General features: G+C 44.2%; 1 protein-coding gene across 1 annotated transcript; it reads left to right on the top strand.

The window, feature by feature from the left end:
- The first annotated feature begins 13,461 nt into the window (after window positions 1–13,461).
- On the top strand, window positions 13,462–15,057 carry LOC122153694 (olfactory receptor 49-like). Its single transcript, XM_042795388.1, is given in 2 exon segments — window positions 13,462–14,731; window positions 14,734–15,057. Coding segments are annotated over 2 exon segments (993 nt in total). The 5' UTR covers window positions 13,462–13,984; the 3' UTR covers window positions 14,980–15,057.
- The last annotated feature ends 8,750 nt before the right edge of the window (window positions 15,058–23,807 follow it).

Below are 23,807 nucleotides of genomic sequence, written 5' to 3'. Positions count from 1 at the left end.
CTCCTGACCACATCTTGTGGTGGCACTTCCAACACTGCCATGTTCACACCATTGCCACTATGCTGACCCCAGAGTCCCCACCCCTGCCCCATGGTGGCGTTGCTGGTACTGTGGGGCACCCATGTGGCCACCACGCCACAGCTGGCATCCCCACCCCCTTCACATGGTGGTGCCTTGGTCATTGCGGGGCCACCCTCAGTGGCCGCTACCCAGTCCCTGTTATGTGGTAACACCTCCATCACTGCTGGGCCCCCTCCGTGGCTGCTGCCCCCCACCTGGCATTCCCTCCTCCTCCCTGTGGTGGGACCACCCTCACCACTGGGTCCCCTCCATGGCTGCTGTGCCACCCTAGCACCCACAACCCTGCATTTTTTTTAATAATTTTTTTCTTTTTATCTTAAGATGCTTTGCTCCTTTCTTCTGTGATTTATTTTCTTCCAGGAATTCTAAAATTTAGATTTATCTAGGATAAATTTGAGATCTCCTAGAAACACTAGTTGCTTCTTTTTCCAAATAAATCGAACAGCAAGACATCTCAGTTGTGACCCATGGGCTAACAAAGATGTAATCTCTGCTTCTTGAAAACTGGTCATTTTTCTCACTGTCTTTTATTTCCCCTCTCACCCTTCTGTCAGAAGATATTCTTCCTTAGTCTAGAACAGTGTCATTTCTGAGTTGCTGATCCTTTCCACCATCCTTCCCCAAGAGACATGTTGACTTTTACACAAACCAGCGTGATTTGTTGTCCAGTTTTATTTTTAACACTTCTTTCAAGTGTTGTGCCTCATTGGAGAAGTTGGTCTGACAGAGTTTCAGCTCTGTCTTCCCTTCGGAGCCTTTCAGTTAAGTGCCAGTGACTCTTTGTTACTTCCCTTCCTGTCCCTGCCATGTTGGTGCAAGGTTTACTTGCCTTCATATGTGAACTCAAATACATTGCATTTGATCCCACCGGATTTTTTCCTGAGAAGAACAGAGGAAGTACAGGGCACTTTGTCCTGTTGACCCTCAGGCTCCAATCAAGGCTCACAGCTCTGTAATCCTCACTCTGTTGTGCGGAGCTGTGTGATAAAAGCAGTATGTGGAAATGTCAGCAGAGAGAGAAAAAGAGTGTCCTCGTATCTCAGTGCTCTACAGATGCCTGTAGCTCTTACTAAACAGCACAATGGAGGGAACAACTTTGTCAGAGACCTCTTCATGGCACTGTCCACTTCAGACATTAGTGGTGTTCCAGCCAAGAAGGGAGGTCCGGTGAGGCTATTCCAGCAATTTAAAAATCAAGAATGGCCTATAATCTGGAAAGTGGAATTTCTTCTTTAACCACTGGAGACCTTGACACATCAGAGGGACAGTGACAGAGAACTGGGACTGTTTCCAGACTACTCTTCTCAACATCCCTGTCTGTCATATTTGAGAATGCACTCTGCCTGATGATAGAAATATTTCTTTCTCCCAAGATGACCTTGCCATCTTTTCAACACATTGTCTCCTCTGTCCTCTAACTTCTCCTTTTCCCCAACATAGGAGGCAAAGACATCAACCACCCTCCTACACTCACAGTGGTCAGGGAGGGACATCGAGGGACAACCTGTGACTTTCATCTGCTCCCAGATAATAATGTTGACTCCTGGTGAAAACAGACTGAAGGGAAGGATGCCAGGCTTGAACACAAGGGTTTTTTCCTGGAAAAGGGCAGATGCTGTGAAGGAATTCAGGAAGTACTTCCAGAGGAATCAGACACAAAGCTACAGTCTGATCCTGTTCGTATGTTGTGCTTATCTCAATGACTCAGGCACCTATTACTGCTTAGGTGGTGTCTCAATGACAAAGCATCCAAGAGAGCCAGGAACAAACCACTTTGGAGGCAAATGTCACTTGCTACTTTTTCTCCTCTTCCCTACCCCACTTTCCTCCATTATCAGATTTCTTTTAAATTTCTTCCAATTTCACCTATGTTCTGCTTTTCTATACACTTATTTTACTCAAACTTTCTATTTCCTTTTTTTTTTTTTTTTTCTTAGGAGACATCTAAACACTGGAAACTTTGACAGCTTTTTTCACAGACATTCAATTCCAGTATAAACTGGGGTTAGGAGGACTTAGGATCAGAACCCAGGAAAATATGTATTTTGACTTTCCCAGGAAAACAAAGCAAACACAGCACAACCAGTTAACTGAGAAAAAAGATATCGTACGTGCTAGTGCTTTCTGTGAGAAGTTTTCACTGTGGGCCTAAAAGCGCTGTTCTGGCTTTGCTGAATGTGCGTTCCCAGTGAAAGGAAGCATCTAGACAGGAATTGCTTAGTGCAGTGTGGTAGTTTGGAGGAAACAGTGCTGTACAGCGACGATCGTACCTGCTAGTGCTTTCAGAATCTTACAAATAGATTAAAACCCATAGAAACTCTCCCAGTGGAGTCCACCTCAGTATTTTTTCACCCTGTACCCAGGAGCAGCTCTGCAGGAGTTCCATTAAAATAGTGTAATAGGTGAGAAGGAAAATTAAACTGCTGCTTTCCTTAGAATTTCTTCAGGGAACAAGAGCTGGAATATCTGGTTGAATTTCTATAATTGAAACAGACTTTGTAAAGCTATGCCCTTTTATGCAATCTGTTTTGTTATATTGTTTTAAGCTCTTTTCTGGATATGATTTTATTAGACAGCAAATTTTACTTTTTAAACTAAATCAGTAATAACAACATAACATATCTGCTGCATATAGAAATATTGTGTAAAAAGGAATCTGTGTTGCTAATGTGAAAATGCAGTAGAAATATTCTGTATATTTGCTTGGAGTGCTGCTCCCATGCCTCTACTCTCTTAGCATTTTTAGAGTGAGGTTGAAAATCAAACATTATATGAAAAGTGCTTTGCTTACCAGGTATGCATAGAGATTTTTCTTCAGAAAAGTCAGTTAATCAGTATTTGAATCTCTGTAGAAAGAGAGGTGGAAACCTTGGAAAATATGAACAAAATAAATGTCCAGCTTATACCTTGTCCTTACATTCACATCGTTTGTTCTTGGAATACTTTGAAAACTCTAAATTTGGACATCTCGAATTTTCCTTGAGGAGGGAAACAGAGGTGAGACCATCTTCCATAACAGTGGAGGATGAAATGTGCTAGGTTTTCTGATGGCTACGAAATATGTAGAGTAGTTTAGGTAGAGGGAGCAATGGTTTTAGTGCATAATAATACGATGCATTCTCTCAAGGATCACTCCCGAGTTATTACTTTTCTTATGTTCACCTCCCCTATTGCCAAAGTGGTTTTACTTTGCAGAGTTGAACTCAATGTGAATAGAATGTTCTGGGAATTTACCAGGTGTGACTTTTCAAATATGGTGTTTATGAAAAAGATTGAACAAGTAAGAAAGTGGGAATATAGAAGAACTTCATAAATCTAAGAGGCAGGTTACAGATTTTGAATAGTGTAATTAGCAACATTTTTATAGTTGTTGGATAAGGAATTTTTGTGAACTGCCTTTGGACACAGATGTATCAATTTAGCCTTTAGACACTAATTCATCAAAGCTAGAAATTATATTTTTGAATAATAAAACTCAACCTGACAATAGATGAATCATAAGGATTAAAGCTAAGATTTTTAAATGGTAACATTTAAAATGATAGACTGGAGGTTGCAATTAAATTGTTCATAGACAGTTGTGGTGAATGTTTTTCAAAGGCTATTTACTCCCCCCCCCCCCCCCCCCCAAATTATGGCTGTTCAAACAAAGTGATTCAAATCTTATCAGAATTAATCAGAAAGAATACAGAATGATAGTATCTTAATTAAAGTAACTCAATTACCAACTGATCTAATTTATTGTGAATCTTAAAAGCTCCCCTGAGAAGGACAGGAGCTCCTATTCTAGAAGACAGAGTAGTTTTCCCTATTTAGCAATGACATGTTTAAATCAAGCCTTCCTTGCCTTTTTTTTTCATGCTGACATAAAGCTGTATCTACACAGAACTGGCTTCCAGGGAGAAGGGAGCAAGATGATAGTGTGTCTTTTGAAAGCATCTATTGATTGTAGACTATATTATACAATTTTGTGGGGAATAGTAAAATAAAAGCCTTTTCAACTCTTTGATTGGAATCAATGGAATAGAAATAACAGTAGTCTGATTTCACTTTAATCTCTTCATGGTCCAAATAATGACTGATACAAAGACAAGTCTTGTATAACCAAATGAAGATATACCAGAAAACAAAAGGAGTCAGTCCTTGCACCTTGAGTGTAAGATAATGTTAAAACAAGACAGAAATCCCACAGGAGTTTGCTGAGTAGAGGCTGACCAGCAACAGGTAGCGTGTCACTGTAGAACCAGTGTCATTTAGTGACTGCTTCAAGCTTTTAATAGTTAAAAAAGAAAAACAACTCTAGTTTTAAAATCCAAACCCTTTTAGCACTCTGCCAGTCTGAGACTGGCATTGTGTACTGGTTTTATTTTTCTTCGTAGTAGCTTGTATGATGCTATGTTTTGGATCTGTGCTGAAATCATTGTTGATAACACAGGGATGCTTTAGTTATTGCTGAGCAGTGTTTACACAGTGTCAAGGCCTTTTCAGCTTCTCACGCTGCCCTAACAGCGAGCAGCCGGGGGGCCCACAAGAAGTTGGGAGGGGACACATCCAGGACAGCTGACCCCAACTGGCCAAAGGGATCTCCCATATCATATGACGTCATTCTCAGGAATAAAAGTTGGGGGAAAAGAGGAAGGGGGGACATTCAGAGTTATGGTGTTTGTCTTCCCAAGTAACCGTTACCTGGGATGGAGCCCTGCTTTCCCGGACATGGCTAAACACCTGCCTGCTGATGCGAAGTAGTGAGAGAATTCCTTGTTTTGCTTTGCTTATGTGCACAGGTTTTGCTTTACCTACTAAGCTGTCTTTAACTCAACCCACAATTTTTTGAACTTTTATCCTTCCAATTCTCTTCCCCATTGTACTGTGGGGGGGAGTGAGTAAGCAGCTGTGTGGTGCTTAGCTGCCTACCAGGTTTAAACCACAACACGCTCCCAGTATCAAACTTCATTCTTGAGTAAAATTGATTTAATTTGAAACAGATAATGCATTTGCAATGACAGTTTGTAACATCCTGCATAATCTAGCAGTATGAATGGATGTAAATTGGATGTAAATTATGGGAATAATGTAGCATGATGCACTAATACAAACAAAACCACGAACTCATGTCACTAGTCCAACTGACTAGAGAGAGTAGCTTGTTTGGGGCTTTTCCAAGTTCTCTGTTTTATTAATTCAAACATAGTGCATATTAAGATACCAGTAAATTAGATGAGTTTACATTCTTCCAGGACTAAACATTTGATTAATAAATCAAATTACAACTATTTAAAGAATTTTCTTTCTGAACCCTGTATCAGCATTAAGATGACTCTTTATCTCTTACATCTACAGGTACAATTAAATATTTGAAACTATTCAATAATCTTTTACTCCTAAAGACAGCCCTTTCCACTCTATTTTACTCCACTTTTGTACATGTGGATTCAGTTTTCCATTACCTTGAGATGGACAAAACTAAAAGTCTGGAGAGAACTTGTGTAAACACGCTGATGAGAGAGGCTAGGATAACTCTTGCATCATGTACTCCATGAAATCTCAAAATTGAGGACTTTTAAATTTCAAAGAATAAACAGTCTTAGATTTTAAAAGTAGAAGCATCATTACTGAGATTGCCACACATAAGAGAAAAAAAAGACAAAATGCTAAATGTAATATTCAGAAAATATTAGTCTAATCTGAAGGTTGCCTGGATATGAAACTATCTTTCCGTGTTTCCAAAAGGCTACATTGCATGAAGACAAAACAATTTAAAGCAGATATTTCCTGGAAGCTAACTGCCATGTGGTTGGTTGTCAGTAACAATGGCTTTCTGCCGGTAGATAGGCTGATAATAATGAGCTCACAAATCTTGATGGATGCTGTTCCATCAATCCGCGCATGCGCGGTGGGGGCGCCCTGTGCCTCCCTCGCCACTGCCGCCTGGCGACCGAAAGGCGGTACTGCAGCCCCGGGGCCGCGCATGCGCGGTGGGGGCGCCCTCTGCAGCGATCGCCGCTGCCTCCGCGGTTACCGGCACCGTGACGCGGCGGTGCTTGCGGAGCGGCGCCGCCTCGCCCGTCGCTTCCTCCCGGTAAGGAGCCGCCGCCGCCGCCGCCCCCCCCCCCCCCGTGCGCGGTGCCGCCGGGCGCTCTGCGCGCCGATCACGGTCCTGCAGCCCGGCGGTCGCGCGCCGGCTCTGGCCCCTCCGGCGCAGGCGCGGTGCGCGGGAGAGAGAGGGGCGGGGCGGGGCGGCGGCGGGTGGCGGTGAGGCGAGCGAGCCCCTTGGGCGGGTGTGGGGGTGTCTCCTGGGGGCGGGGGGGCGGGAAGCTGCAAATTTGGCTGTTAGTGTGAACATTTTTGTTTAACTTTTTATGATAGTGCTAGATGAGTAGTTCTTTTTTTTTTTTTTTTTTCTTTTATGCTCTTTGAATTGTTTTTTTGTTTTGTTTTATTTTGTTTGTTTGTTTGTTTGGTTTTTTTTTTTCAGTTTTTTATGATATATTAAAATTGCTAAGTGTTTCTAAAAGCTGTGGGATTTTTAAATAATTATTTTCTGGTAGCTTTATCTGTGCAGGGCTTTTTTTACTTTATTCTTTTTTTTCTTGTGTCAACTTTTCTGTTCTTCTGGTGGATGTGCATACTGTTTTCAGCTCCATTGGATTTCAGAAAAGGGAGGGAGCAGGGGAAAGCCAATGCATGATGTAGTGTAGACGTTTGCCCCAGCTCTTTGTGACTTTATTTAACGATGTGTCTTCCTTCACCTTCCTTCCTCCCGTGTACTACTTTTCTAGGATATTGCTTTGATATGTCTCAATGTTTTTTGAAAAACAATGATGACCATCATAAACTAAAGATCTTGGCACTCTTGGCTTGCCCAAGGCTTTCTTATACTCTGAATTGCAATGGCATAGCTATCATAAAGAACAAACATTGCAGAAGTTGCTAGTGTGACTGTGAACAGTAAATGTGACAGATCCGTGACACTAGCAGTGTGCTGCAGCTGGATTAGACTTCATACCTCACCAGCACTGAAGAAACCAGGCCTTTGTGAACTTAAACCATGAAAGGAGACATCCAGATACAATTTCCAAGTGGGTACAAAATGCTGATCACATACATATGCTCTGAAACACTGTAAATATTATCTGACAAGGAAATTGTGACAAATTCACATTTCTACTGACTCACACTGCTACTGTAATGCTTTAATAACAAAAGACTACAGCGCCCACAGTTTCCTTCCCACTGGAAATGGAATAGACTGCAGCATATGCTTTCACTGATAGAAATTAAAAGTATTCTGACATTATTAACATTTAAATCACATTTCAAATATTAAATGCAAGAGAAGTCATTTTATTTCACTGGGAAAGCTAACTGCTTTCAGGGTCTAATGACAGTAAAATGAGCCTTCAGTGCTGCTAGCCTTTTCGGCTTCTTGCCCTCCAAGGGCTGCAGAGGCCCTCAATAGATGGTAAGGTGTCCTGCCTGCAGTGGCACTGAATGTGTTTGAGCCATTCAAACATGTTCATGTCACCTAAAACATTCTACCGGTGGTGATTAGGCAAAGGATACAAAATGTTCTCCTTTTTCAGAAAGTCGGTATTCAAGATACCCCTGTGGGATATGTAAGTATTTTTTTGGCGAGTGTGCTCTCCCACCGTGTGTTCTGTGGGTCTGCATGTGCCTTTCATCACTGTCGCGGTTTAGGCCTGATTGACAGCCAACCACAATGCAGCAGCTCTCTCTCCCTTCCCCTCCGGAAATGAGAAGGGACAGAGAGCCAGGCTTGGGGTTCAAGATAGGACTGGGATGGGGAAAAAATCCCCCTTTTATGATCACAAGCAAAAGGCAGACTCATTAGGGGAAGAAAAAAAAGAACATACATTTATTACAGACACTAACAACACATAACAGAGTAAGACAGTGAGAAGCATTGCCACATCTCGAGAACACCTTCCCCCCACCCCTCCCTTCTTCCCGGGCTCAGCTCTGCTCCCGATATCTCTACCTCCTCCCCCAGTGGCGCAGGGGCAGGGAATGGGGGGTGCAGGCAGTGCTGCCACTTTCTCCCTCTTCAGTGGGGGGAGTTTCTGGAACTTGTTCCCCCTGCTCCATCATGGTCCCCCTCTCACAGGAGACAATCCTCCACAAATTTTCTCCGACTTGAATTCCTCCCACGGGCTGCAGTGTTCCCCACACTGCTCCGTCATGGGTCACTAACTTTCTCCGACTGGATTCCCTCCCACGGCTGCAGCCCTTCCCGAGCTGCTCCGGCGTGGGACTCCCCCGCATGCTGCAATCCTCCCAGCACTGAATTACAGCAGTGGGGCTAACTTTTCCCATGAGAACCCAGTCTTCTTTGGGCACAGAACCTTGATCATCCGAGCATGAGCAACAGGCCATAAATCAATGTCTGCTCCACCGTAGTTCTTCATGGGTGGCAGGGGAGGCCGCCCTGCCGTCTCACCACAGGATACAGGGGGGTCTCTGCTCTGGCACACCTCCCCCCTCCTTTCTTCCTCTGTTCCTCCACTGACCTTGGTGTTCATGCAGCTGCAGCAACTCCTCCTCAGAAGTCCGACTGCCCGTCACCACGTCCCTTCTTAAATACGTTATCACAGAGGCGCAGCTGATTGGCTCAATTTTCCAAACAGAAGTGGATCTGACTTGGAGCTGGGGGAGCTTCGAGAAGCTTCTCACAGGGCGCCACCCCGATAGCCCCCTCCCCTGCCACCAAAAAACTCCACCACTCACTCAACCCAGGACAATCACACAAGTGAAAAGGCTGCTGAGTAAAGGGCTGCAGGGTGGGGAACATCGACAGTATTTGGTTTACACAGTTTTTTGTTGAATTATTTTGCTTAGTTTCATTTTTTTTTTTTTAGTAGTGAAACGAGAACACAAGCTGAACCCATACCGTTTCTTTCAAGATAACTAGAATCCAGTAATTCAGTTACTGTGGAGGAACGCCTAGTGATTCCTTGTACAATTAAAAGTCATTAGACTAAACATTTGGCATTTTAGTGCACCAAAATCAGAGACATTGGGTGAACAGGATTTTAGATAATAGAGAATCTGCCAACCAGGATGGCCCTGCCCAGTCAAACCTTCTACGTACTGTAGATGGAGATAAAGTCCCCATAGGGCACATTAAAATTATGCGGGGGAAGACAGTCTGGGTTATTCCTGCCTCTGGTAAAGGTAATTATTTTTGCCAAGGGATTATTTTGCCAAGGGATATTGCGTGGGATTATTTTTGCCCAAGGACCTGGGTGCAGTTGATGGCAATGCAGAAGGACGGGGAATTCAAATGTGTGCCTCAAGGGGATTTGGTTTTGGGTAAAAATAGCTGATGAATTGAACTGTATGATGTTAATTGCTAAATAACCCTGTTATTGAAGATGGTCATCACTACGGTTGGTACATATTATACTAACGACATCATATTAAGAATCACCCAGGTTAATGAGAAATGAACTTTGATAGATTCAGGACTGAATTGGTGCCCAGCAACTTCCTTGAGATCAACATCTTCAGCCCGCAATCTGTGAGTATGGACCACACCAGATACATCTGCTACGAGCTCCAGATGTAGCAGAGGCTACGTGCCCTCCTCCTGCTGTGACCAAGACCACCCGCTCCACCCACCGAACCAACGCCACATCACCCCGCCTGACTTAAAAGACTGTCATGACAGTGGACCCCAAACTTATGGACTATATGAACTCACTATACATGTTGGAGGGATGGCCTAGAGCCTAAGGGAATGATATCTGTGTGTATACCTCAAAAACCAGGAAATGAGATGGTGATTCCTTAGAACGTTCTGGGAAACATGGAACCTGAGCATAACATAAATGGTATGGAATAAGGGGTGGATACTGTCCTGGTTTTGGCTGGGATAGAGTTAATTTTCCTTCTTAGCAGCTGGAGTAGTGTTGTGCTTTGGATTCAGTAATGGGTGTGGTAGGAGAAGAATCTTGCTAATACACTGATGTTTTCAGTTGTTGCTGAGAGATCAAAGATTCTCCAACTCCCCATGTCCTGCCTGTGCGTGGGTGCACAAGAAGCTGGGAGGGAGCAGAGCAAGAGCACTGGACACAAATTAGCCAGTGAAATATTCCATATCATGTAATGTCGTGCTCAGTGTATAGAGGAGGGGTGGTCGGGAAGGGAGGGCTCTCGCTTCTGGGATTGCAGTTTTGGGATCTTCATTTCTCTGGGATCACTGGCCAGGAATGGGCTGGGCATCAGTGGGCAGGTGGTGAGCAATCACATTGTGCCTTACCCCTTTGTATTTTACTGAAGAAAAAAAAAAAATTTACACTGTTTTTATCTCAACCTACGAGTCTCTTTATCTTTACCCTGCCATTTCTCTCCCTCACCCCTGAGGGAGGGGAGGGTGAGTGAGCAGCTGTGTGGTGGTTGGCTGCTGGCCAGGTTTAAACTACATCAATCACTATCTCAAAAATCATTATTGGATTAATTAAGATACGCCCATTCACAACTTGAAAAGCAGTCAGTCAGAAAAAGGAAAAAAAATAATAATCTTGGTTCTGCAGTTACCATAAGGCAGTATATTTAGACATCTGTAAGGTTCCAGTTTCCAACAATGCTGGCTGCCTTTTGATTTTTTGAGATAAGTACTGTTAGCAGCAAAATCAAAAGTTTCTATTGGAGTTGCGTTCAGGGCAAGCATTCAGTATTCAAGTAGTTTGTATTTACCATAACGAGTCATTCACTCATTCATTCATTTATGTAAGGGCTTTGCTACTCTATATATATTATGAACTCCCTTGGCTTTCCTTCCAGTTTTATAAAGGACTCTTGTGAGAGGTTTCAGTGATAGCAGATACCATAGACTGCAAGGGAGCCGTTCCTTGTGTTGCCCTCACTGCAGATGAAAGCCCTTCGTAACAGATAAGGACAGAAGCAGGTAAAGCTTTATTCCTGTTGGACAAAACACTAAAAAATGTCTTCCACAACCTCAAAAAACGAGAATGGAGTTGTCTTTTAGATATCATTTTGTTTTATAAATAAACAAATGAGGGCATGTATTGAGTTTTCAGTATCAGCACCTAATTTGTCTTGTTTTTTCTCTATACTCAGCTAAAACAATGTAGAGCTTTCTTAGTTCAAAAGAATATTGGGTCTTGCACCCCAGACTGATATCAGGTATTTCTATTTGTGGCTTCGATGACTGCCTACAATCCATATTCTTCAAAGTGAACTTCTATTAACTGTAGACACTGGTATGGCCTGTAGCATTATGGAAATAGTTCTCCTTTTTTGCATATTAAGGGAGCTTTTAGAGCCAGCATCACTCCCATGGGTCTTTGCCTGTGCCTCTTTAAAGAGAATGTTTCTTGGACCATTCTGGAGATCTCCTCCCACCTTAATTGTATTGTGAAGCCAAGAGAAATTTTACTTCAGATACTTTCAGGAAAAGCTAATGAGATTGTTTGGATTTAAATTGTAAGAAGTGTTCTTGGCCTGTAAAGTAGCATTGCTGGAATTGAAGGGTGCTCGCACAGTCATTTTCCTTGGAGCAGAGCATTTTTCTGCACTTCATCACCACGTTCTCCCAAGGTTACTCTCCAGTCTTAACAGGTACCAATGTTCACATATGCAGGAGAGGAAGAAGTGCAAAGCTGCATTTCCAACTTACACTAATTAACTAAGTGTATATCAGATACGTGTTACCCTCACACTGCAAATAAGCTACACTGCAGCAACTGGCAAAGAGCCTTAAGAAAATCACCATTAACGAGTTCACGGTGTCTGGCATTGGTTTTCTGTCTGGTATATGGAATAAAGCCCTGAATCAATCAGTGATCAATACTATTTTCTCCAATTTTGTTAGATGTATCAGACTGAGCTATAAATACTCAGTGTGAATTCCCCTAGTATCATTATTCTGTTTCTTTGCCAATTGCTCTAACTATCTGTGAAGGATTAGTCAGTGGAACAAGGGCTGTGACCAAAGTATCACTCTCCTGATTGGGTGTGCTGACTGTCATGCAGTGCAGTCATTACTACACCTTTTTATCCTAGCGTAATCTTGGAGTGACTTTGATATGACAAATTGAGAGTCCTTCTCCAGTGTAAACTGTAGCCATGGAGTTAGCGCACTTGTCTGGGAAGCAGAAGGCCAGTGTTTAAATCCTTGCTCCAAAAGCCTTAAGAGGGCATTTGAACCATGGGGTTGTTCATGACCAAGATGTCATGCGTCCCGGGGAGAGCACTGGAGTTTCCATGTTGATCAGGTCTTTTCTTTCCAAACTTTTGTTGCTCATGTTAAAGGCTCATGTTCAATACATGCAATTGAAATGAAACAGTGCTTTGGGTGGGAGAGGGGAGGATTTGACAATGTGCTATTTCTAATGCGGGTGTTTTTATGTTACCCTGCAATATTCGTAACTACAGGTGAACTTGAAAAATCATTTATTCACACAGTTGTAGTTTGGAAGGGATTGGAAGTGGCTCTTTTCATGTTGCTTAAAGGGAAATATTCTGTCAGCCCAAGTTCACTGAAAATTTACTGGAGGTTCATCTGAAATGTTCATGAACCTTAGCTAAGCTGTCAACAAACGTGCCTTGGTTTTCAACCATGTCACACCATTTGACACCAGCAGACTCTTGTATGTGTTTGGAGCAGATAAAAAAAAGTTTCACCTCTGTGCCCTGCTGTATTAACTGCATTAATTAACTTAATCTGTAAACAAAGATGCTCATAAGTGATCTCTAAATAGTCCAGCAGAGAATATGCATTAAGTGAAACAATGGTAACATAAAATGTGTGGTTTGAAGGCTTAAACACTTACAGATATTTGCATAAAAACCTATGCAAATCCTACCGTGCAGAGGGTCACCTGCTCTGCTCCTTTCTATGTCCAAAACCAAAAGTAAAGATGAAGGGAAAATGTCAGTCTTTATTGCGTGTATTTTTCTTGTGCTTCCTTCTGCTAGATGAGCATTTTCATTTTAAAAAAACAGTAACTTAATAAACCAGAGATTTTAGACTGGAATAGTGAGTTTCATCTAATTACCTCCAGGTGCCTGTGAGAACTTCTTTTCCCAAGGCTCCCTCTGTAGTCAGTGGAGACAAGAGAAAACACTAGAGGCTGGGTCCTCCCAACCTATAACTGGCATGCAAAAGAAAGGTTACAAATCTCTTCCAGATACTCTTCTCTTGCTCTGTGTTTAGGTCAGGACATCTGATAGTAACATCAATGAGCAACTGCTTGGAAACAACGGCATTTCAATGCAGGCAGATGTCAGACAAGACTGTGTGACAGACTGTGTGGAACCATAATAAATTTCAGTCATTGTTGAGAGCACTAAAGAAGATGAGTGATACTTGGTCCCTACTCCACCCCCTCCCCCTTTTCTGAGGAAACAGAGAGCAAGAAGCTGTGGAAGAAAGCATGGAATTACAAAAGAGATACTTGATATTACTTATTTTGGAATCAAGAGATTCTCAGGGATTCCTAGTCCAAAAAGGCAAGCGTTGAAAAGTAGAAAGCATAGCTTTCAGCATACGGATTTGATGTGGTTTGATTTGATGGTCTAGCGTTCGTGCAATAGAAGAAATGAGTCTGGCACGTAGGTGTGAGAGAGGTGTGCAACAGGTCTGAGTGAATTTGGTATTTCCCATGAATAGGGTGAAACAGCTAACAGCTTCTTGAAAATCTTCTGTTCTGGAGAAAGGATTCTTTGTGAGTGTTTGAAAAAGGCAGAAAGAAGCCAAGAGATTCTCTGAGGACTAAATGAAATGTAAAACATACAAATCAGGGTGTGAGAAATGCTCGAAGGACTCTCTCTGCCTGTATTATAGGGGAAGACTGCTAGAAAGGAAAGAAGCAGAAAAGGAAGGATAGAACTTTTCACCCAGACTGTGACATTACCACACATGTTTGTTGCTGTGCTCCAGTCTCAGCAGGATGAACTGAAATTCCACATGGGACCAGAAAATGAAACTGCGGTTACTGAGTTCACCCTAAAGGGTTTCTCGGGGCTTGATCGACGACTACAGCTATTTCTCTCTCTGGTCCTTCTGCTCATCTACCTGACAACAGTGATGGGGAACGCAACCATCATTTTCCTCGTGTGTGTGTATCACCGCCTACAAACCCCCATATACTTTTTCATCAGCAATCTGTCCTTCCTGGAAATCTGGTTTACATCCTCCACAAGCATCAAATTGTTTCTGATCCTGGGTTCTGGTAGGAGAACCATCTCTCTAAGCAGCTGTTTTGCCCAATCCTATTTCTATTTTGCCCTGGGCTGTACAGAATTTGTTCTACTTGTTGTTATGTCCTTTGACTGCTATGTTGCTATCTGCCAGCCTTTGCGTTATGCTGCCATCATGAAGCCTCAGCTCCACATCCAGCTGGTTGTTGCTGCTTGGGTCATAGGCATCACACTCTCAAGTTACCACCTGGTCCTTCTCTACCAGCTGACTTACTGTGGCTCAAACAAGATCCACCACTTCTTATGTGACAGTTCTCCCTTATTCAGACTGTCCTGCTCTGACACCAGCCTGCTTTGGAAAATAGACTCTGGTTTAGCATCATTTGTCATACTGGCTTCCTTATGCTTAACTCTGGCATTTTACACAGGCAATCTCCTCCGTATTCTACACCTTCCAGCAACAATGGGAGGAAAAAAGCTTTTACTACGTGTTCTTCCCATCTCACCTCCTTGGCTATTGCATATGGGAGCTGCATTGCTCTCTATATGCATCATTCGGAAGATGCTTCCTTGGAGACAAACAGAATTGTAGCTTTGCCGAACACTGTCCTGTACCCATTCTTAAATCCCTTCATCTACAGTCTGAGAAACAAGACTGTGATCGCGGCCCTGAGTGAAGCCATTGGCCAGGCAACACTGCAGATTTTCCCCTAATCATGATGCATTTCTGGACAGCAATTCCAATGATCTGCTATCATATGTTAAGTAATACCAGTGCAGATGTATGCCAACTCCAAAGACAGATGCCTCAGGAGATTTCTGTTCTTCTTGGATTGTGTGAGGTTAAGTGATAAGAAGCTCGTCTGCACACACCAAGGAAGCACTAACCATGGCAGGAGGAGTAACTCAGTGAATATCCTGACCCAGCTGCTCCCAGGCCCATCACAGCACAGCCAGCAGCTCATCAGGAACCCATCTCCACAACCCAAGAAGAGTATAGAGACACAGTGGCAGGTGGGAAACCAATTTACAAGCTCCTGAGCAATGAACATCTTGTCCCAGCTCCTTACAGCGCTGCTGTCCTGGTTTGGGCTGAAATAGAGTTAATATTCCTTTTCAAGGACTAGATGAGTGCTGTGTTTTGGATTTAGCTTTGGGTTTGGTAGGAGAAGAATGCTGATAGCACCCTGGTGTTTTCAGCTGCTACCGAGACTTCAAGGACTCTCTGACTCCTCAAGTTCTGCCCGTGCGCAAGGGCACAGGAAGCAGGGAGGGAGAACGGACAGAGCACCAGACCCTAACTGGCGAATGAAATATTGCATATCATGGAACGTCATGCTCACTATATAGAGGAGGGGTAGTTGGGAAGGAGCTCTATCGATCTGGGATTTTGATTGTGGGATCTTTGTATCTCGGGGTCGCTAGCCGGCAACAGGCTGGATATTGGTTAGCAGGTGGTGAGCAATTATGTTGTGCATTGCCTGTTTATATATTTCTTTTTTTTCTATCATCATCATTGTTCTCATTTTATTGCCATTATTAAACTGTTCTTATCTCAGCCTGTGAGTCTCCCTTCACCCCTCTAATTCCCTCCCCCATTCCCAGGTGGGGAGGGGGAAGGGAGTTTGACCAGCTGTGTTGGTTGGTTGCAGACCAGGCTCAAACCACGACAGCTGCCCTGGGAGAGCCATCAGCCTTGTTGTCCAGGTGTGAAACCCATCAAGATGAGCCACTGAGAGCAGCTCTCTGGATCACCATTTGGACTAAGGGGATTATTGACTAGGGGTGGAGGACACATTATAGCATGCGGGGCACGAGCATTTTTGGACTGCAGAGGACCTATTATGAACTTTTTATTGGAGGACCCTGACCAGTGTATTCCATTCTATCTTCTCATTAAACTTATTTTCTAATGCCTTCCTGTGTGAGGGAATCTCTCTTCTGAGTGAATGTGTGAGCATGGGGGTGTGAGTGCAGCAACTGGAGGTCATATAGCCCACATCATTAGTGCCACCAACTGAGCGGCTGGAGTGAGTGAACTTAAAAGTCTGTGTGTGTGTGTGTGACTGTGGTGGTCTATACCATCATCTGGAATGGGGGTGCTGCTTTGAGGGCTTGTATGTCCAGAAGCCTGCAACTGGAAAGGCTGGTATCCAGGGGCAGCTATTGACGACACACAGTGTCTGAGCCCAGATGCTGGAGGTATCCACCCTCTACAGTTACATATACAATGAAGAATAGAATAGAATAGAATAGAATAGAATAGAATAGAATAGAATAGAATAGAATAGAATAGAATAGAATAGAATAGAATAGAATAGAATAGAATAGAATAGAATAGAATAGGAATAGTTCAGTTGGAAGGGACCTACATTGATCGTCTAGTCCAAATACTAGACCACTTCAAGTGTGGCAAAAAGATAAATCATGTTATTAAGGGCATTGTCCAAATGCCTCTTAAATGCTGATGAGCTTGGGATGTCGACCACCTTTCTAGGAAGCCTGTTCCAGTGTTGTACCACCCTCTTGGTAAAGAAATGCTTCCTAATGTAAAGTTGATATCTCTCCTGTTGCAGCTTTGAACCATTCCCGCATGTCCTATCACCGGATACCATTGCCAAACGCTCTCCTCCTCAGGAAGCCATAGACAGCAATGAGGCCACTCTTCAGCCTCCTTTTCTCTAAAATAGTCAAGCCTGGAGTCCTCAGAGGACGTGCCTTCAAGCCCTTTCACCAGCTTTGTTGCTCTCTTCTGGACACAATCAAGTACCTTCACGCACTTCTTACATTGTGGGGCCCAGACCTGCACATGGTACTCACAGGGAGGCTGCACCAATGCTGAGTACAGCTGGATAATCACCTCTCCTGCCCGGCTGGTTATGCCATGTTTGATGCAGCCCAGGATGCAGTCTGCCGTCTTGGCTGCCAGGGCACACTGCTGACTCCTATTGAGCTGCTGCCCACCAGCACCCCCACATCCCTTTCTGCAGGGTACTCTCCAGCCACTCCTCTCCCCCGTCCATTCTTGTGTCCGGCATGATTTCATCCCAGGTATAGAAACTGGTATTTGTCCTTGTTAAACATGGTGACTCCTCTGGGTCATAGATACAGGTGTTAAACTGAACAGGATCCAGCACAGAGTTCCTTGTGCTGCCCTAAATGTGTCCCAGTAGGTACCCTTGGTAAGTCCATGCTGACTGAGTTAGGACACACTCTTTTATGTGCCCAGAAGAGTCACCCAAGAGGACACTAACCGATGGCACACTCCTCACTAAAGTGAGCTTGTACGTCCTGGGGTTCCCTGGGCTACACTTTTGGCCTCTTTCAAAGATGGGTATGACATTGGCTTGTCCTCATTCACAGCAGACCACTACCAATTCCATGACCTTTCAGTCGGTTCATTCCAAAGAAATAGTGATTGTCCCCTCTAACTTCATTACCACTATGGTGCCTGTTATGCGGTGCATATAATTTCTCAATTCTTTCATACATTCTCCCCCCGTCCTGATACAATGACCATTTCTAAAGTCATCTTTTCAGATGATGGCTTCCCAGACAAAGGCCCTTTCCGTTATTCTCCAGTTTTCCTTTCCCTTTTATTCTTTGTGCATTCAGACACCTCTCAGCTATGCTGCTGCTCTGGGTTTCAGGAACTAGAGGCCTCCCAGTCTTTCAGTAGTCCAATTGTCTCTTTTAGCCAGCTCTTTCATTATCTTTATACCTACCTTTTTCTATCAATCTATCTAAACCATTTCTCATATGATTATTCCTTGACCAAAGGCAACCCCATTAGAGAAATCTTGTGCTCAGCGTATGGCTGGGGTGTGTGTTTTATTGTTTACAAAACTTGATGATGATTCAATTTTCTTTGCCTGCAAAGAGGAAAATTCCCTCTGTGCCTGTGTGCAGCCAGTTCTTTAAGGAAAACAAATGAGAGGTGGTCCAATGGAGTTGGAAAATTCAGATGCAAACTTCAGTGGAGAAATCTTATAGAAGGAAAAATGATGTAAACCCCAGTTGGACAATGACAGAAATGGTGAGTAGGGGAAATGAGGAGCAAGGTTGTCCGTCCAAATAGTGTCAGACCTCAAGGGCCTGGTTTTCCTACCTGTCCAGACCTCCCGAGGAAAACTGCTGCATCAATATCAATTGCAGAATGCTTCCATCACCTCTTTTCTAAACAGAAATTGACCAAATAGAACCTTTAAAATTATTTATTTTTATTAGGTGCAATTTGAAACCTTCCTCTTTAACTGTGCTATGAAACTATTCCAATTAGCTGTACAAGTCTTGAAGGCTTGAAGAAAATGAAAGGAGGATAAATAGCTCGTTAGGGCTTTCTGTATTTTAATGAGCCCCAGGGTGTATTTGGCCCTGAGTCCATGAACCTCAGATACTGAGAGGAGACTGAGCAAAGTACTCAAGAAGTCAATGTCAGAACCAAAACCCAAAGTACCTTGAAGCATTGATTGGCCCCACTGAGGGCCATTACCGACAAAGCCTCCCCATGGACTCCTTAGAGCAGATAGTTGGAGGCTCTGATTGCAGGTAGGCAAAGGCACTGTGCAGGTGGCTGTAATGCTGAGAAACCCCTGGATTTGTTTCCTGAAGCAGAAAGGCCAAACCCTGACCTCAAAGGTCCTGGGAAGGCTGATCCTGACCCTCACACATGGCTTAGGACTCTTCCTGGGAGCATTGGGGTGTGAGGGTGAGCAGTGTCAAGTAAAGAAAAACTCTGCAACGGCTCCTGAACTGCCCAAGAAAGGACAGGGAAGTAACAAAAGCCAGAGCCTCAAAACAAATTTTCTCCTACCCCAAATTTCTCCCGTCGCACTTGCACAGTTCTCCCTGGTGGTTGTGGGCAGGGGTCTTCAGATGAAGGCTCATAGTCTTCTTCACTGTGTTCGCTAGCTGACCCTTACTTCTGCGCCAACTCAGTCCTGTGGTCACGTACACCTTGCCCTTCAAGTCTGGGCTAATTTGCAGCCCCTTTGTCTTTATGGGCTAGTGGTTTCAGTTCCTTTCTTATCTCAAGGACAAGAGATACCAGAGATGGCCCATCCTATTCTTTCTCATTCTGTTGGAAAGTAGTTACCACCCTTAGATATGTACCATCTGATGAGCATCCCAAGGCGGGGGAGGGGGGCGGGGGGTGCATGCTGTTGAGTTAGTGTTTCCTCAGATCAATTCCCCCCTTTTCTTTTCCCAGTAGTAAATTCTTTTACTTTTCTTTAAATTTGGATCGTTGTACTAATAATAGCTTTAGCCTACCTCAATAAAAGTAATTGTTGAATTACTTTTAGCTAAAGCAAAATTCTTCTGTTATTTATCTCAAAAACAGTAGGTACCAGAAGATACTGGGTTTGGTTTGGAAGATCAGCCAAAGAGGAAATGAGCATTAGCCAAAGATTAATTGAGCATGTGCAAGGATGGAGATCAGGCAGCGGAGATAGTGAGGAAGACTATCGATGACCACCAGAGGACCCTCGTCCAACATAACCACGCATGTGTTAGGGACATTTGCATATGATAATGACTTCCAGGAAATAACATGAATATGCTTATCATTACCCTCCCCTCAATCTATTCAATTAATCAGTAAAGATGACCAATGGTTTCTGTAGAATAGGAATATAGGTAAGGTGAGGTAACTGAAAGCCAATCATTATTAAGGTCAACTTAATCTTTATGAATTTTGTTGATCTTATGTAACCATGACTCTGCTGAAAAAGTGTATAAATATGTTGTGCTTTGTACCTGTTGGTGAACACGTCTTTGGTGGAGCTATCCCCCGTGTTCCCCAGCGCTGGAATAAAAGAGTGCCTGCTTATTTGCTTTGTGTAGATAAGTTCTTTTCACGACTGCCACTGATAACACTGACACCACAGGTGACCCCACAGTGAACAGAAGTTTGACATAGACACCTCCTAAGGTCCCTTCCAGCATGAATGATTCTGCATTTTGATCCACCAGGGATCTTTGCTCCATTATGGGAGGGAAATCACTCAGGTTCCTAGTCACCACTTATGTCAACAGGAACGTTTGGTCAGTTGATCTGTGAAGGTCTTGTCCCTCTCCAGGTGCTGTTGCTCAGACGCAGGGCTGTTTGGGTGATACTTCCAAACAGCCCTGATCATTTCCATTGCTTCACTTTTTCTTTCCTTTTTCTTTTAACAATTTATGCCCCTGGACCATCCTTGTATCCTCCCATGCAAATAGCCCATATCTATTTACCCTGACCTCCCAGGTCCTAGTCTGGCTTCGTTTGTACTTTCATTTGGTTTGTCTGAGCTTGTCACCATGGGAACGTGTACCTTGGTGAACAATAGCATTGAACAAGTGACTCCTTTTATTATCTGTTATATCCTGCAATTCCTGATGCTGTTATCATCTCAGAGGTACCACATGTCAGGGTGATGCATCTAAATACACATTAACATCCGGCCCAATGGAGCTTCATCCCAGTGGAACCCTGAAAAACTCTGAGATTTGGCAAACGGACAATTGACCTAGTTTTACAAGGACAAGGAGCCAGCCCTTTATTGGAGGCAGAATAACCCCATAGATGAGGGCATGCTGGGACCTGACCGTCATAGGAGTGAACCCAAGGAGAAGGGCCCGGGGTGTTACCAGGTGCAGGCATAGTGCAGTGTAGGACAGCCTGCAGTAGAGATGGCCTGTGGCTCTGGCAAGGACAAACATCCCAACAGGACCTAGGTCTTTCTCTACTTGTCTATGGATGTTGCGTCTGCTGCCAAGGCCTCCCAGGAAACACTTTATTCTGATGCTCTGGACTTCATTTGTTCTTCACCATTGCTTGGGGAAGCCGGGAGGTGTTGTATAGTTTTCCTATACTTGGCATTGCTCACTCACACCCCAATGCTCCTAGGAAGAGTCCTAAGCCATGTGTGAGGGTCAGGATCAGCTTTCCCAGGACCTTTGAGGTCAGGGTTTGGCCTTTCTGTCTCAGGAAACAAATCCCCAGCTGTACGCTGAATACAAGATTTCTCTAATGAGGTTGCCTTTTGTCAAGGGATAATCTTGTGGGAAATGTCATAGTTAGATAGATAGATAGATAGATACAAAAAAAGTAGATATAATGAAAGCGTTTGCTAAAAGAGACAATTAGACTACTAAAAGACTGGCAAGCTTTTATTCCCTGAAGCTCAAAGCAGCAGCATAGCTGAGAGGTGTCTGAATGAACAAAGATTAACAGGGAGAGGAAAACTGGAGAATAATGGAAAGGGCCTTTGTCTAGGCCACCAGCATCTGAACAGTTGACTGTAGAAATCGTCACTGTATCAGGACGGGGGAATACATATGCAAGATTTGAGAAATTATATGCACCGCATAACAGGCACCATAGTGGTAATGAAGTTAGAGGGGACAATCACTATTTCTTTGTAATGAACCGACTGAAAGGTCATGGGATTGGTAGTGGTCTGTTGTGAATGAGGACAAGCCACTGTCATAACCATCTTTGAAAGAGGCCAAAAATGCAACCCAGGGAACCCCAGGACGTACAAGCTCACTTTGGTGAGGAGTGTGCCATCGGTTAGTGTCCTCCTGGGTGTCATTTATGAGACCTGTGAAGAGAAGAATGTGTCCAAACCTACCCAGCATGGATCTACCAAGAGTATATCTTGCCTCAATAGCTTGATTGCCTTCACGATGAAGTAACTGCCTCAGTGCATGTGGGGAAAACAGTGGGTGTTGTTCATCTCAGCTTAAGCAAAATCTGTGGTGTGGTCTCCATAAATATTCTTAACACCCGTTGCGCCATTACAGTCTGGACGGGTCAACAAACAGATGGGTAAAACCTCAGCTGGATGACGAGGCTGAGAGAGCAGTGGTGAAGGGGTCACACCCTCTTGGGGCCCACTGAGACATTCTGGGTCATTGTGGGGCAGTACAAGGGACTCTCCTGGGCTCCATGAAGTTTAATTCCTATATCCATGACCCAGAGGAGTCATCTGTCTGTCGATGACACTAAATGGGGAGGACCATTCCTGTGCTTTAGGGATGCCATTTGGGAGAATCCTGACAAGCAGAAGGACTGTTCTGTCAGGATCTTCAAGAAATAGAAGAACAAAGGCCAGTTCCTGTTCATGGAATAGGCTAATGACTTGCAGTGGCAGGGGCAGGGGACTGCCTGACCAGGAACTAGCTCTGTGTAAAAGGCCCTGATGGTGCTGGGGAACAGAGGGCAAAACATGATCCAGCAGTGATCTACATAATCCAGTGTGACCTGGCAGCAAAGGCAGCCAGCAGTGTCCTGCAGTGTATAAAGAGAAGGCTCGCCAAAAGTGTGAGGGAAGAGATTTTCTCCCCCTGGTCATCACTCATTGGACCACCTGTACACTGCTGTGTCCATTTCTGGGCTCCCAGTTCAAACATCCCGGATCTGGCTGGGATGGGGTGATTTCCTTCATGGCAGCCTGCATGGTGCTGTGCTCTGCATTGGTGCCTAAATCAGCCGCTGATACGACACCAGTGTTTTGCCTATCGCTGAACAGTGTTTGCACCGTGTCAGGGTCTTCTCTGTTTCACACTCTGCTTCCTCCCAGTGAGTAGGCTGGGAGTGGGCAAGCGGTTGGCAGGGGGACACAGCCCAGAAAGCTGACCCCAGCTGGCCAAAGGGATATTCCATACTATATGATATCACGCTCAGCAACAAAATCTGGGTCAGAGGAAGAAGGAGGTGGAGATTTTTGTCATTCAAGGTGTCTGTTAATGACAGCCTGCAGCTACCTGGAGAGAAGGTGGAACCAAGCTCTCTTCTGCAGTGGCCAATGATATGACACAGGCAACAGCCAAACTACCTCTTGGGAGCTTTAGGCTGAGCCTTGGGAAAAATAGAATAGACCAGGAGGAGCATTGCTGTGATCTCCACCTTTGGAGCACTTCATGTTTCATCTCAACAAAGTCACAGCCAGTCTGGAGGATGGGCTAGAGACACCCAGCAGTGACTTCCCTACCAACCCTTCCATGAGCCTGTGCCTTGCAATGTGCACTACAAGAGACTAAGTTGGAAGGTGATGGCCTCTAGAATGTAGAACAATCCAGGGTAAAAGGGAGCTCAAGAAATCTTGAGACTAATTCCCAGCTCAAAGCAGGGCCAGCTCTGAGGTCAGACCAGGTTGCTCAGTAAACATCAACATTCACAGAGAGAGTTTATGGATGAGCCACGCACCTGATCCACCATTACAGAAATGGAGGTGAGACATTTGACCAGCTCCCTGAACACAGCTATCAGCATGCCATGACCCCTGCAGTTCCTGGGAACATCCACCTTCTTGTGTCTATAGCTGGTCTGGAAACCAGTACTTCTACAGCATAGATCAAGCTGGTGCTGAAACTCAGGCCTGGGCTGCTATAGTCTCCTGTGCCCATAGTTGTGGGTCCAAGCTCAAGGTTGGGTCTGTGGATGCTCTCAGTGCCCTGACACTGCCCCCGTGGGATGCCACCTGGCAGTGCCCTCGCTAGGCCAAGTTCTCGTTCCCTGAAGTCCAGGGCCTGTGCTCTGCTACTCTCCTTCCCCA

The sequence above is a fragment of the Tyto alba genome, unplaced genomic scaffold (assembly GCF_018691265.1).
Source record: "Tyto alba isolate M040663 unplaced genomic scaffold, T.alba_DEE_v4.0 Super-Scaffold_21, whole genome shotgun sequence".
Classification (NCBI taxonomy): Eukaryota; Metazoa; Chordata; class Aves; order Strigiformes; family Tytonidae; genus Tyto; species Tyto alba.
Note: the sequence above shows the minus strand (reverse complement) of the source record. Positions and strands in the feature narration are given on the sequence as shown.